Source organism: Cervus canadensis, chromosome 33, assembly GCF_019320065.1.
Source record: "Cervus canadensis isolate Bull #8, Minnesota chromosome 33, ASM1932006v1, whole genome shotgun sequence".
NCBI classification, from domain to species: domain Eukaryota; kingdom Metazoa; phylum Chordata; class Mammalia; order Artiodactyla; family Cervidae; genus Cervus; species Cervus canadensis.
Window position 1 is genome coordinate 21,921,106 of NC_057418.1, and position 16,553 is coordinate 21,937,658.

The following is a 16,553-nucleotide window of genomic DNA, read 5'->3' on the forward strand; positions in this document are numbered from 1 at the left end:
TGTGACTTTAAAATCAGAAATCTCTTGGGAATTCCCTAGTGGTCCGGCGGTTAGGGCTTGGCACATTTACGGCTGTGGCCTGGGTCTAATCCCTGGTCAGGGGACTAAGATCCTGAAAGCCACATGGGTCAGCCAAAGCACAAAACAAAACAAACAGATCCTCCTGGTCATGGCCGGTCATCTCTTACTCACTTCCTTCACAAATGAGGAAACCATATGAGCTTTTCCATAAGAACATGAGCTTTTCCTGATGCTTAGTCGATTTAAAGTGCTGAGAACAATACTGGACACACCCTAGATGCTAAAATAAGGTTAGCTATTAATTTTACCATAATTAAGGTGGCAGCATAATTCTTCTTAAGATGGAGAACCTCATTTATTTTTGTTTTTTGGAGACCTGAATGGGTGATTTGGATATGAAAGGATAGGTCTTAGAAACTGGTCATAAAATATTGCAAAACAAAGTGAGGTTGACTAGTGCACCATGGAAGATGAGAGAAGGGGGTGAGGATTCTGCAGATAATGAAGAGAGGAGAGGGGAGGGCTCAAGAAGGGGTTGGGATAGGCACTCAGCGGAAAGCCTGACCAATGAGAGTTGAGTTAACTTTGAGGGCATTCGTGAATGTCTCATGAATATATATAATATATATAATAAAATACAATATATAATACCTATATTATATTATATATAATATACATTATAATAATATATAAAATATTATATATTATATATTAATATTATATAAATACTTATATATTTATACATAATATATAATTATAAATATCAATATATTAATATATTAGTATATATTTATATAGTATATAAACATAATATATATTATATATTTATATCTATTTATATATGTATATATACATATCACACACACACATATATATACATAAACATATTTATATACATATATAAATATATATACATAAACATATTCTATACATATATAAATATATATACATATATAAAATAATATACATAATACATTATATTATATATACAGTATATTAATACATAATATATATTATATTTATATTAATATATAATACATATATAAAATATAAAATATAAAAATATATAATTATTTATAAATATATTAATATATTATAATAATATGTTATAATATATAATAATGTAATGATAATAATAAAATAATAATTATATTAATTAGTATTATGATATGAAACATAAGATATATTTATATATTATTTATATATAATATACTTATTATACTTATTATGTGATATATTAATATTATCAATATATTATATTCATAACTGATTATTATAAACCATATTATAATTTATATTTTATAATTATATAATTAATTTAATTATGTTATTAATTATAAAATAATTTAATTGTATTAAATTATATTATATAAATTATATAAACAATTTATTATATAAATTAATAAAATTATTAATATATTATTATATTTATATATAATATATTTAAATAAAATTATTTATAAATAATTATTAATAACCACTATAAGACAGTTGCAGTTTGAGAGCAAATCGCTCCCCTATTGCAGGATTTGTTGCTAGATGGTGGCTTTATAGTTTTAGGTCTATGTGCTATCACTGTTATAACTGGGCTGGGGAATTGGTCCACAATTTCCTCTTTTTTCTTTCCTTAGTTCTCCTGACCAGAGATGGAATCCCCACCTCCTGCAGTGGAAGTGCAGAGTCTTAAGCACTGGACTGCCAGGGAAGCCCCACACATTTTCCTCTTCAGTCAGCCTTAAAAGCCTAATTTTGTTACTTCTTTATAAACACCTTCAGTAAATTTAATACTGAATCATAAGCATTATTTTTATTTAGCATTCATACACACAATTCATAATCTACAGAATAAAGCTTTTCATAGCAAGTGTGAAAATCTAGGTGATCATAGAGACAGATTTGCAATTGCTTGAACAAATATATCCATGAGTGCTGTAACTCTCACAGAGGTCTGATCAGTGGCTTGTTCATGCACCTTTTCTGATCAATCTTGAAAGTAAAAGTGAAAAGTGTTAGTCACTCAGTTGTGTACAATTCTGCGACCCCATGGTCTGTCCATGCAATTCTCCAGGCAAGAATGTGGGAGTGGGTTGTCCTTCCCTTCTCCAAGGGATCTTCCTGACCCAGGGATTGAACCTGGGTCTCCTGCACTGCAGGCAGATTCTTCGCCATCTGAGCTACCAGGGAAGCCCTCTGATCAATCTTAATTCTCAGAAATTTCAGTAAAAATGTATTAATTTTGCAGCTGACACAGTGCACAGAAGAATAATAAACACTGGGTTGGCAAAATGTTCATTTGAGTTTTTCATCAGGTTTAACATCTTACAGAAAAACCCAAACAAAAAATTTTTTTAAACTTTTAATTTAGTATTGGGGTAATTAGCCAGTTAACAATGTGATAGTTTCAGCTGACCAGTGAAGGGACTCAGCCAGACATGAACAAACTTTTTTGCCAAGCCCAATATAATGGATGATACTCAAAGTTCAAAAATTATTTCTGTTGTAGTTGAAAACTACACTGAAGTATAAAAAGGATAAACATATGGCCTTGCAGTCAGGTTCAATAAATCAATTACACAAACATAGAATGGGGGAGACCTCAAGATGGCAATTTGTGTGGAAAGATAAAGTAGGCTTTAGGTGTTCCTTCTACTGGAAAGCTCAACATGAACCTACCCTGGAAATGGCAACCCACTCCAACATTTGCTCAGAAAATCCCATGGACAGAGGAGCCTGGTGGGTTACAGTCTGTGGTGTCACAAAGAGCTGGACGTGACTCAGCATGCATATTTGTAGTTTCTGATGGAAAGCTCAACATGAACCTATAGTGAGAAGCAGATACTAAAATAGTTTATGTAAATGAATCTTCATTAATAGAAGTGAGACAATGCCTGGATCACAGGAGGTAATAGTCTGTCAGGAAGAACCACAGTTTAAGTATGGGGTTCAGTTGGGGGGGGTCAGATTTTAAGAGGGGCATGGATGAACCTGAGAAAATCTAAAAAAGGCTGGATGGTGGACAGTCTAAGAGCCAATTCATATGAGGAATGTTATAAGAACTGGGAGTGTTGAGTTCTGAGAAGACCATTTTCAGTGGTGACATTCATAAAAAACAACAACAAAGTTTAATTGCTGCTGCATAGAAATAAGATGAGTTCAGTGCTTTTCCAAAAGGAAGACCCAATATAGATGCATTGAAATAACAGGGAGGCACATCCTATTGGCCCAGTAATGAGAGCTGATTAAAGATGTCACAGGACATGATGCGAACTAGCGAGCTTTCATTTGTGGAAATACCAGGCAGACTGGATGACCACTAGAAGGGAGGCGAAAGCAGGGGCTCTTGTATGGATAGGAGACTGGGTAAGATGCTGGTCGAAGGTCTGGTCCAAATCTAAGACTGTGTAGTCTTTGGATAAGTCAACGTGCTTGTATCAGTCTCCAGGGGCTAGCTGATTACTGTTCTTGTTTTCATCCTAAGAGAACAGAAATCAGTGTTTCCTCACAGTGGGAAGAGACTGTGAACATGTAGGAAAGAGAAGACAGCTGCCTGCAAGCCAAGGAGAGAGGCCTTAGAATAAAGCAGAACTGCTGACACCTTGACCTTGGACTTCCAGCCTCTAGGACTGTGAGAAATGCATTGTTTAAGCCATCCAGTCGGTGGTACTCTGCTATGGCAACCCTGGCAAACCAACACAGATTTTTCTCCACCTTCTCTGACTGGAGTGATTTGGATGAAGTTTATCTGCCTAAGCCAGAAAATACTCTTATCTACAAAGAGGCTCGGCAGGAAAAAAAAAACAAAAAGTCACTTTCCTAACAACTGTAGATGCTGTTGATACAGCGATTCAATGTCTGGGTATTTATCTGAAGGAAACAAAAACACTAACTTGAAAAGACATATAGGACTTCCCTGGTGGTCCAGTGGTTAAGAATCTGCCTGCCATGCAGGGGACGAGGATTCGATCCTTGGTCCAGGACAATTCCACGTGCCATGCGGCCACAAACTGAGCCCACCCCGCAACTACTGAAGCCGGGTACTCTAGAGCCTGCGCTCCACAACAAGAGAAGCCCCTGCAAGGAGCACCCTTGCGCCGAAACTAGAGAGCAGCCCCTGCTTGCCACAGCTAGAGGAAGCCCGTGCACAGCGAGGAAGACCCAGAGCAGCCAAAAATACAATAAATAAAGTTTTAAAAAGATATATGCACCCCATATGCACTGCAGTGTTACTTAATGATAGCCAAGATATGGAAACAAGGTAAACGTCCATCAACTGATAAAAGCATAAAGAAAATACGGAATACAAAAAGAAGGACATCTTGCCATTTGCAAAAACATGGATGGTCCTTGAGGTCATTATGGTAAGTGAAATAAACCAGACAGAAAAATTAAATACTGTATGATCTCACACTTCCATGGAATCTAAAACCAATAAAAAAGCCCAAACCAAGCTCAGAGATATAGAGAACAGACTGGTGGTTGCCAGAGGCATGGGGTAGGGCTAGGTGCAAGGATTCAAAAGGTATACATTTCCGGTTAGAAAATAAATAAGTCGTGGGATGTAATATACAGCATGGTGATTTTAGTCAACAACACTGTCTCATATTTGAAAGTTACTAAGAGAGTAAATCATAACAGTTGTTACCACAAGAAAAAAACTTACAACTTTGTGTGGTGACAGATGTTAACTAGACTTACTGTGATGATCATGTCACAATATATACGTATATCAAGTCACTATGTCCTACATCTGAAACTGATATAATGTTGCATGTCAGTTACATCTTAACTGAGGGTAGGTAGCCAGTGGACAAGAGGCTCATTCCCATCGGCTGCAATTCCAGCGCAGGTAAGCCTTATGAAAATCAGTGAGGAGCACTTGATTAGGAGCCTTTGATATCAAACTCCCCTCACTTAATTAACTCAACTAACTCAGGTAGGCCTAATGCTAAGTGAGACGCTTGCTTTCTGGATCCTATGAAGAGTAAGTTCATTTTGTTGTTGTTTTCCCCTTTATGCTCTTTTGTATTTTTCATAATTTCTGCTTGGGCTCCGAACTGAAACAAAGAAAAAAGGAAAACATATAATGCTTTTAACATTTCTTAAATGTTTTAAAAACATGTTTTATTCTGAGTCAACAAAACAAAGCATGAGTCTTTTCCCTTGAAGCAGCTTTTATGTGCACTGGAGAAGTCGACAAAAAAGCAAGAATGAAGGTAAGCTTTAAAACACATGGCCAGGGTCTTCCCTGGTGGGCCAGGGCCCGGGTTCCATCCCTGGTTGGGAAGCTAAGATCCCACAAGCTGAACGGTGTGGCCAAAAATAAATAAATAAATAAATAAATAAAATAAGAACAAAACACATGGTCAGGATCACTGTTTACTCAGAGGAAAAGTAAATTCATATAATAAGACACCTTTTCAACAATCATTTTTTTTTTTTTCAACAATCATTTTTATGCTTTCTTCATTTTACACTTCTGCCACTTTACAGACATTCGGGGAAAGTAAGTAGAAAGATCATTTTGCTGAAACATTAGTTTTCTTTACAATTACAACATGAATTACCTTCATGTCCACTGTCGGGTCACCTTGCAGCAGTGTCCACTCATACTGGACGATGGCGTGGTCATCTGTGCTTTCTCGGCCATCCAGAATCACGCCATCTGTGGGCAGATGCAAAACCACATCCTGCCCTGCCTTGCTGAGTGGAGGCTCGTCCTTTTCTGTGAAAGAAAATAAATAATTCATAAGCGAGATGATTCCCTATTTTTTCTCATTTATTATGAGAGGTATTTTTGCCAAGAGGATGTATAGCAACTGAAAATTATTTTCTTATTTTCATTGCAATAAATTAAATCTGGAAAGTTAAGGCAAGTTCTTGGATTCACATAAAATTCACATAGAAATTCTTGGAATCTAATTTTCATCTAGGAAAATAGATGTTCACAGCTTCTTACTAGTTTTTATAAGGGAAGCTGACACAGAATTTGAGATATCCTAAAATATTAATAGCAAACAAGTGTGTACTGATATTTAGCTTTTCTCCTTCATGGTAAGTTTCACTGTGTCCACTAAATATTAAACATGATTAACAGCTGCTCCAGGGATGGTTGATAAACGCCATCAGATACAGAAAACATTCTTAAGATCAGAATTGTGGATATTTTACTTGATTTAAGCATCTTATTAGTAAACTTATGCATATCCACATATATTTTGATGAAGCTTAGTAATTTCTTTTTTGATGTGGACCATTGTTAAAGTCTCCATTGAATTTATTACAGTATTTCTTCTGTTTCATGTTTTGGTTTTTTGGCCATGAGGCATGTCGGATCTTAGCTCCCCAACCAAGGATCAAACCTGCACCCCCCCGGCCCCACCGCCGCACTGGAAGGTGAAGTCCTAACCACTGGGCAACCCGGGAAGTCCCAGAAACAGTAATTTAGCTGGGAAAAAACTCTGCAGGCTTTTGTAATACATCCTTGTTGGCATACACTATCTCTTCCTCCTCTTGAAGAAGGAATTCATAAGGCCTGGACTCCATCTCAGGCCTGTCCGTGCTGGGCGTGCACGGCCACCTCTCCAGTGGACTCTGAACTCTGTGCTTAACGCCTATGGGAATGACAATGGAAGGATAAGACCCCCTCTGGGCAGGGGAATCTTGAAGATCACATCCAGGTTACTCATTGCCTATGAGGAAACATACCATAATCACCCCTGTCTCAGGACAGGTCATAAATTTTTCCCCATATCTATCAGGATGTAATCACAGGCTTATCGATTATTAACTGGTTTGAACGTGACCACGGGCTTACTGATTATTAACTGTTTGGAATGTAACTGCGGGCTTATTGATTATTAACTGTTTGAACACATAACATGTGAATGATGGGGTTATTGTAGTTGTATTTGCCCTTCCTTTGTTTATGTAAGTCTCAAGGAAATTGGGGTGGTGGTTGGACACGTACACATGGGGTATAAAAGATTTTCACAAATGCTGGTCAGGGTCCTTGGCTAAGAGGAGACTCTGCCTTGGACCCGCCGGCGTAATAAACTGCACTCCACTATCTGCATTGTCCTTCCGGGTGAGTCTGTTTCCCGGAAAGCATGGCTATAACATTTGGTGCATGGGCCGGGAAACTCCTCACTTTGAGGAGACAGGGCTCACTTGAGGCCACCCCAAGGCTTTGTGGCTTGAATCTCCTAGAGGGGGGAAGGCGCCTCGCCCCTCTGGAAGAATTCAGCCTTTCAAAGCCCGGTTTCTTTGCTTTGGCAGATAGTGAACGGCAGCAGGGAACTGAGTGCTCAGGTGAGGAGGAACCCACCCGGCTGGGTGGAAGAGGGGGCCTGATCACCCCCCTGGGAGGGACTAGAAGGACCGGGGACCCACAGGAGCCTGGAATAGGCAGGCAGCAGCGGTTGCTTGGTACACAGGTCGACGAGCGTGCTAGGGTTTAGGAAGAAAATCTGTGAAGGTCATTAAGGAAGTGTGTCCACGCCGTCTCAGGGAAAATTATTACCAAGAGATCACCAGGGGATTTTTAGGATAGGAAACTGGTCCTTGTATGCTCGTATTCTGCCCTCCCCCAGGAGGTGTCCTGTCTGCTGTGAAATTCTTGACCCCCTCGGAATTGTTAGGCTAGAAGGAGGGGGATACAGAAGTGAGTATGAATTGGCTTTTCCGGAGATGGCCTGGGACATGGGCTATTTAACCCACCTGTGTTTTCATCCGCACCTGATCAAGCCCACCAAGGCAGAACAGACTTGGACCATGTGATGTTCTGGTTCAGCTGTGCTGACCGGCGGGTGAAGACACGCCGATCCCCCTTCTCCCTCTGGGATCTGGCAGGTAAGGCTCTTCTCACCCCAATTAGGAAGGAGGCAGAATGGCAATTTAAGTGTCACGGAGTGGAAATATCAGAAGTACATAGGGTACTGAGAACTTTGTAGACAGAACGAAAAGGAAACGTAGAAGAAGGTCCGAGAAGGTAAGCAAGATGGGGGGAAGTGAATCTAAGGCAACTGTATTGGAGTGCATGATTAAAAATTTAAAGAAGGGATTAGGAGGAGACTATGGGGTGAAGATGAAGCCTACTCTGTGAGTAGGAGAAGCCTACTCTCCACATACTCTGTGAGGTTGAATGGCCCCCTATGGGAGTAGGATGGCCACCAGAGAACACCATGAACTCAAAAATAGTGGAAGCAGTCTATACAGTAGTCACAGGAGAGCCAGGACACCTGGATCAATATCCATCTATTGACTCATGGCTAGGGTTAGCTTGAGACCCTTCTACTTGGACAAGGTTCTGTATCCAGAAGGGAAAGGGAAAAATATTAATGGCACAAAAATTGACTGATGATAAAAAAGGAAATTCTACACGATTTGGACGGGGATGACCTGACCCCTCCCCCATGCTGGATAATGATGTGCCTGCCTCCCAGTGCTCCACCAGGAATGGAGGCCACCTTAATGCCCGATCCAGGGCCAGGTGAAGTTCCTGCAGCAGCCGCTGCTCTTCCGCCAGCTCTCCCAGAGTTCGTAGAGCCACCGTTTTGGCAGGCTTGATCCCGATCCCGGTGACAGAAGCCTCTGGCCAACACTTCCCAGATCCAGCTCCAACCGAACTGCCCAAGCTATACCCGCCTCTCCCGGTGAGTACTGACAAGAAGGGGAGGGAGACGTTGGAATTAGGCAGAGACTGTGCTCTGCCAGAGAGTCACAGGGAATGAAAGAGAACAGACAAGAGATTGACAGTGCTAGCTGCTGCTCTGGGAAAGTCTATCTCGAGCCCTCCAGAACACCTCATCTGCCCCAGGGAAAGGACAGCCCTTCAGCCAGTCCCAAAGGGAGGCCCTGGGCCCGTTACAGCCAAACCAGTGTGCCCGGTGCCGAGGTTTTGGCCACTGGAAGAATGAATGTCTTAAGGCAAGGAAGGAAGAGGAAGCTCCCGCAGTTGTGGGGCTTGCTGACTTGGAAATTAACTAGGGCTGCCAGGGCTCAGAGATATCAGGTCCCCGAGAGCCCATGGTAACCTTAAAAGTGGGGGACCAAAACATTGACTTTGTGGTGGATACAGGAGCAGAACTGTCGGTAGTAGCAAAACCTGTGGCACCGCTGTCCAGAAAGACTACCGCTGTAACTGGGGTATCGGGAGAAGAGATGATTAAATCATTTTGCCAGCCCAGAAAACGTCAGATGGGGGGGCACCAAGTGATTCATGAATTCCTCTGCATTCCTGAGTGCCCAGTACCCCTGTTGGGAAGAGACTTGCTCTCCAAACTAAGAGCACAAGTGACTTTCTCCCCTGAGGAGAAGCCTACCTTCTGGATGGACTCTATGGCTTATTTGCCCTCTCTCTCAATACCCGCCTCCCCCCAAGGTGAGTGGAGGTTGCATGAGCCTCTGAAGGCAGAACTGGGTGGGCCAAAAGCGCATGAGAGAGCTAACTCAATTATTCCCTGAGGTCTGGGTGGAAGGCAACCCCCCCTCCCCCCAGTATGGCTAAACATCACGCCCCAGTGATAACAGAACTCAAACTAGACCCCGCTACCGATAGAGGCCTGGGCTGGCATACTGCCCCACATCAATAGATTGAAACAAGCAGGCATTCTCGTAGAGTGCCAGTCGGCTTGGAATATGCCAATCCTGCCAGTCAAAAAGGAAGGAGGACAGGACTATAGGCCTGAACAAGATCTCAGGCTAGTCAACCAGGCTACTGTGACTTTACACCTCACTGTTCCAAACTCCTATACCTTACTTAGCCTCCTCCCACTGAGGACTAAAGTTTACACTTGCCTAGATCTCAAGGATGCCTTCTGCATAAGCCTTGCCCCAGTGTCACAGCCCCTTTGCCTTTGAATGGGAAGATCCAGTCGGGAGCACCAAACAACAGCTCATCTGGACTCCCCCACAAGGGTTTAAAAACTCCCCAGCCATCTTTGGGGAAGCCTTGGCTTCTGACCTGGACTGATTCCATCTGGAAGAGTATGGATGTCAGCTCCTACAATATGGGGATGACCTGCTGCTGGCTGCCTGAGACCAAGGAAACATTCTGGAAAGGGACAAATGCACTGCTCCAGCTGTTGATGGAAGCAGGTTACCCGGTGTAGAAGAAAAAGAAACAGATCTACAAAGAGGAGGTAAGGTATCTGGGGTTTGTTTTAAAGACGGGCTTAAGGTTCCAGACCCTAATTGGGTCCTATATACTGATGGCACTAGCCTGATAAAACAGGGACAACGGCTGTCAGGTTAGCCAGAGCGGAAGGGGCCATCAAGACTGAAAAGAGATGGTGGGAATTGCCAAGTGGCAAATTATTGGTACCGGAGGAGCTGGCACACACTCTGGTGAGCCAAACACACCAAGCGACCCACCTAGGCCATGCTGCCTGCTCAGAGGTTAATGCTGCCTCTCGGGTATTCAGACAAAAACCTCCGGGTATTCAGCTGAAAGGCACACTGCCTCTTGAACACCTGGGAGTGGACTTCACTGAAGTGAAACCTCACCGACACTACCATTACCTGCTGGTCATGGTATGTACTTTCCTGAGATGGGCAAAAGCTTTTCCTACCTGGACTGAAAGAACATCAGAAGAAGCCCGGTGCCTGCTTAGGGAAATAGTTCCCAGATTTGGATTTCCTACCACCATTGGACCAGGCAATGGCCCGGCTTTTGTAGCTGATTTAGTACAACAAGTAAGCAAAACTTTAAACATCAAATGGAAACTGCACACTGCATATAGGCCCAGAGTTCTGAGATGGTGGAATGAACCAACCGGACACTAAAGAGACTCTCCAAGTGGATCATAGAGACTGACTGCTCCTGGGTGGACTTGCTTCTGATGGCTCTGCTCAGACTCAGGATGACCCCACAGACCCAAGGCTATTCTCCATATGAAATTGTGTATGGGAGGCCTCCTCCCATAATAAAACAGGTGTAAACAAATTTGCCTCAGGTAAGGGGGGATAGGAGTTCACAGCAGATGGAACTGGGTAAGGTAATAAATCGGGTAACTAAGTTCATACAAGAAAGGGTGCTGTTCCCCCTTGGGGAACAGATTCATGAGTTTACACTTGGTGACCAAGTAGGGGTCAAAGATTAGAAACATGATTTGCTAGCCCCTTGGTGAAAGGGCCCTTATGTTATTCTAACTACCCCTACTGCAGTTAAAGTTGCAGGTATTGACCCTTGGATCCATCATACGAGGGTGAAGACAGCATACCACGCAGGCCCAGAAAACGCTGAGTGGACTGCACAGAGGGACCCCACTGACCCTCGAGAGACTAAGACCATCCTTAAGAAGAAGGAAAAGAAGATCCCGGACGAGCCCCTCCTCAGGATGAAGCCGCACAATCAACTCCTGCTGCTTGGCCTCATCAAAGTGATTTTGAATTTAACTTCCGACAATGTTTTCATCTCATGGGCACATTCTTACGCGGACTTCCACAACACCTACAACTGCTGGGTATGTGGGGTTATGCCTCTGTCTGTGATGGATGGACTTCCTTGGTGGGTGTCACCGCTCTGCCAAGGAGATTTTAAACCACTCTGCTCTTTTCTGGCATGACAAAAAGAGACTTTCCTCTCTCTTGTCAATCATAACCTCTCCTTGCTGTCTTGGTGTAAGACCTACAGTCAATAGACTCAGGTCATGGGGTTACATTTGATATAAATGCCAGTGTAACAAAAGCCTAACCTACAACAAGGGCCAGTAAATCTACCTTATTTACATTCTAGGTGGACAAGATCTGTGTTTCAATGGTATGAGTATATTGCTGCCTTTTTCGTACCCTCTATAGGGACAACAAATATTATGATTAAAGTAGAGGCCTTGACTAATTTCACAAACAGGCCCTCCTAGATAAAACAGAAGCCATCCAAGCCTTAAATGAAGAACAAATCCAAGTGAAAAAGTGGTAATTCATAATAAAATGGCTTTGGACATACTCACAGCTGCTCAAGGAGGGACCTGTGCTATAATTAAGGTTGAATGTTGTGTATACATTCCTGACTTATCTGACAATGTATCAACTGCTTTAGATGACATGAAAAACCAGGTAAAAGCCATGTCTAATGAAAATATTCCCTTTTGGACTTCAGTCCTCTCCTGGGTAAAGGGAGACTGGTGGAAAACCACTGTAACTATTGTTATAGCAATCTTAATCATACAGCTTTGTGGGCCCTGCTTCCTATGATGCCTTGTGAATTTTGCAACCCAGAGGTTGATAGCATTCTCTCATATGGGTGGCAGGAGGGCTAAGGTACAATATATCTCAATGAATGATGCTCCTTACGGAAACTAAGAGCACTAAGAAGGGGGAATGAAGACGGAATCCATAAGGCCTGGACTCCATCTAGGGCCTGTCCTGCTGGGCGTGCGCGGCTGCCTCTCCAGTGGACTCTGAACTCTGTGCTTAGCGCCTGTGGGAATGACAGTGGAAGGATAAGACCCCCTCTGGGCAGGGGAATCTTGAAGATCACATCCAGGTTACTCATCGCCTAAGAGGAAACATGCCATAATCACCCCTGTCTCCGGACAGGTCATAAATTTTCCCCCATATCTATCAGGATGTAATCACAGGCTTATCGATTATTAACTGGTTTGAACGTGACCACGGGCTTATTGATTATTAACTGTTTGGAATGTAACTGTGGGCTTATTGATTATTAACTGTTTGAACACATTACATGTGAATGATGGGGTTATTGTAGTTGTATTTACCCTTCCTTTGTTTATGTAAGTCTCAAGGTAATTAGGGTGGTGGGTTTGGACACGTACACATGGGGTATAAAAGATTTTCACAAATGCTGGTCGGGGTCCTTGGCTAAGAGGAGACTCTGCCTTGGGCCCGCCGGTGTAATAAACTGCACTCCACTATCTGCATTGTCCTTCTGAGTGAGTGTGTTTCCCAGAAAGCATGGCTATAACACTCTAGCACCAAAACTTCATCAAAATTTTGGCCTGGATTACCTTAACTTATTTTAAATGATGTTGCTAAGACAGTGCTCTCTTTCTGAAGTTGCCTCTAAAGTAAACTTCTAAGGGCCAATCCAGATACTCACTGCCTTGAAGAGGAAAAGTTAAAATTTTACATAACCTCCTTCTGTAACTCAGCCTCTGTAACTCAGCTTGCCCCTTGCAAAGTCTAGATCATGTAGGTCACACAGTCTCAGAAAGTGGGGACTTGCAATGCTAGGAACTGGAGCTTATCTCACTCACCCTTGTCCTGCTCTTTGCATTCACCCAGGCCCTGCAAACCTGCTTAATCATGCCTGTCCAGATGAGGCAGCCCCCTCCCCATCTTGACCACTGTTCCCCCATGTGTGAAACCCCTTAGTTTAAACCAGCCTATTAACAGCTAGTGTTGCCCACTACAGTCTGTCTATAAAAACTCTGTAATTCCTTTGTTCAGGGCTCAGAGCTTAGAGTGTTAACTCCTCTGCGCCCGCTGGCATAATAAACCTGGGTTCTCCAACTGTCCAAGTGTGGTGCTTGTTTTCTCGAGTACTGGTTTCTGCAACAGTCTGACATTTGAAGCTAGCGGTAATCCTATTATTTTCTCAGACTGCAAGGAGATCAAACCAGCAAACCTGAAAGGAAATCAACTTTGAATGTTCATTGGAAGGATTGATGCAGAAGCTGAAGCTCCAAAACTTTGGCCACCTGATGCGAAGAGCTGACTCATTGAAAAAGACCCTGATGCTAGGAAAGGTTGAGGGCAGGAGGAGAAGCGGACAGCAGAGGATGAGATGATTAGATAGTAACACTGACTCAGTGAACATTAGTTTGAGCACACTCCAGGAGATGGTGGAGGACATCCCACCACTGCATGCATGGATGCGTGTGGCAATCCATGGGATCACAAAGAGCTGAACATGACTCAGCGACTAACAGAAGGAATCTGCACACTTGCTGTTGCCGAAGGGTACATATTCCTACTGAGAAAATGAGTCCCATGTTCACAGTCATGTAAAACAATGAGGACTACTAATCAAATTATGCCACACAAGCAACCTCTGCCTTAGAAGACAATTGGTCTCTTTCTTTCCCCTTGAGCAAAGGTCCAGGGTCTGAAGACTTTATTCTGCTTCTCCCAGGGAAGCAGAGAGATGACAACAGCCTTACTAATAGGCCCTCTTTTAGTTTTATAGAGAACTTTCCTTTGCTTCTGCAAGGTTCATCACTTTTGACACAATGGTTTACTACTTTACAATTCTGGAATCTTTTGTGCCTCGTTGCAAAGCTTGTGGGATCTTAGTTCCCCGACCGGGATTGAACACTCGCCCATTGCAAAGTGGAAGAAGAGCAGAATCCTAACCCCTAGACTGCCAGGGAAATCCCAGGCCCTCAAAGATTTAACCAAAAATATTTCAGATGGAAAAACCAGGTATGCCTGGAAATATTGCACATATTGTAAAACTAATCCTTGCCCTCCTGGAAGAAAAAAAAAATCATCACTCTAGTCATTTACTTTTCTTTAGGGAAGCTTAAAGATATGGTTTATGAACGCAGTAAAATCTTCATGTCCTCTAAATTGGTCGCTGTATCAGAAATAATAGAGCTGTATTTCCTACTCGGTTTAAGTCCAGGCAAATTACACTGCATAACGTATTTAAAAATAAGTCAGAGCTGGGACTTCCCTGGTGGTCCAGTGGTTAAAAATCCGCTTGCCAAGGCAGGGGACACTGTTCGATCCCTAGTCTGGAAACTAAGATCCCACAGAAGAAGGAAACAGACACAACAGGCTCTGTCTTGAAAGCAGGACTCCATCTCGGGCTGGACTGTGGACTTTGAGCTATGTGCCCGGTATCTCTGGAAAGGACATACCAACTGGAAAACCACCCCCCCCCCACCCCCCATGGAAGAGCCCCAGGGCTTGTACCTAGACTCTCCATCACCTAAAAGAATACCCTAATTGTCTGTGTAACCGAATAGAAACATAAATTCTATTACACTTATCAGGGTATGGCTACAGGCCTATTGATAATTGTCCGCTGTTAACTACGGAGGCCTAAGACATATGAATGACAGGTTAACTTTGTGTCTGTCTTTTCCTTTGTTCAGACTAGTTTCAGGGAATTTGGGGAGGTGGGTTTGGGCACGTACACTTAGGGTATATAAGGTTTTCACAAAAACTGGTCGGGGTCCTTGGCTAAGAGGAGACTCTGCCTTAGGGCCCGCTGGTGTAATAAACTGAACTCCACTATCTGCATTGTCCTTCTGAGTGAGTTTGTGTCCCGGAACACGTGGCTACCACACCACAAGCAGTGGGGCAACTAAGCCCGTGAACCATAACTGAGCCACCGTGCGCTAGAGGCCAAGCTCTGCAACAAGAGACGCCACCGTAATGAGAAGCCTGTGCATGGATACTAGACAAAGCCCGCGTGCAGCAACGAAGAACTAATGCAACCATAAACAAACACATAAATAAATAAAATCTTAGAAATAAGACAACCCAGAGTGATTTGGCTTGGGCGACTTAGGCCAGAAACAGGTCTTAAAAATAAACAAATGACAACAAAAAGAGGAAAGGAGTATGCCGTCATTCTAAAAATATTTGACTTGATCAAAAACAAGCATAAATGTCACTTTAAATTTTTGTTAATCAGAGGTAATAAGCCAACGTGCAGTACTCTGGAAACACTGATTTCTTCTGAAGATTAAGCATATTTGGTATGATCCACAGGGATGAAATAAAACTCATACCCATCTTGATGGAGCATATCAAGGTGGCACTTTACGCAGAGAAGTATATTAACTACTCTGATTTTTGACATGTTGCTCTGAACAATGCCTTAATGACAAGAAATAGGAATCTGGGTCTTACTGCGTGGGCGCCAATAATAGCCAAGGCTGAGGATATGGAAGTGGGGCCAGACTAAGAGAGGAGGCTTAGATATTAAAGGTCAAAATCCATCTTGATATTTTCGGTTTGTTTGCTTTTGTGATCTGTTTTCTTCATTGTGCGTTTTTCTTAATTGCAACATGTCAGGAAAAAATTATTTACAACCCCAATATAATTATCTTCATTTTTGGCATGTATTGTTTGTCTTTCCCTATCTGAGCTGCCGATAATAGTAATTAATATTGGTGATGGTAGTGTTTAGCTGCTCGGTCGCGTCCAATTCTTTATTACCCCATGGACTGTAGCCCGCCAGGCTCCTCTGTCCACGGGATTTCCCAGGCAGGAATATTGGAGTGGGCAGCCATTCCCTTCTCCAGAGTATCTTCCCCACCCAGGGATCGAACCTGGGCCTTCTGCATTGCAGGCAGATTCTTTACCACTGAGCCACCAGGGAAGCCCAATAATAAGTAACAGCTACTGTTTATTGGGTGATTTGTTTGTACCAGGCATCACACGAAGCATTTTTGAGCCATCAATTCACCCAATTTTCACAAGTCTCTGAGGAAACTAGGTCAGATTGGCTAACTTAGCTGCCTAAGACCACACAAGTGATAAATTTGTCAGTTGAGATATCAGCTCAGATCTGTCTAACTGAAAGGCTCCACTCATCCCACTATACTTTGGGAGCA

General features: G+C 42.6%; 1 protein-coding gene and 1 non-coding gene across 2 annotated transcripts in view; both read right to left on the reverse strand.

Annotated features, from left to right (window-relative positions):
* The window catches only part of LOC122433976 (low-density lipoprotein receptor-related protein 11-like), a 34,526-nt gene that overhangs the window by 12,761 nt on the left and 5,212 nt on the right, over window positions 1-16,553 (reverse strand). Inside the window, exon 2 of the mRNA XM_043457099.1 lies at window positions 5,586-5,743. Within this exon, the coding sequence (XP_043313034.1) occupies window positions 5,586-5,743 (158 nt within the window). The remainder of the gene's footprint in view (window positions 1-5,585; window positions 5,744-16,553) is intronic.
* Window positions 16,248-16,318, reverse strand: TRNAC-GCA. The gene has a single exon. It is a non-coding gene; the product is annotated as a tRNA-Cys (tRNA).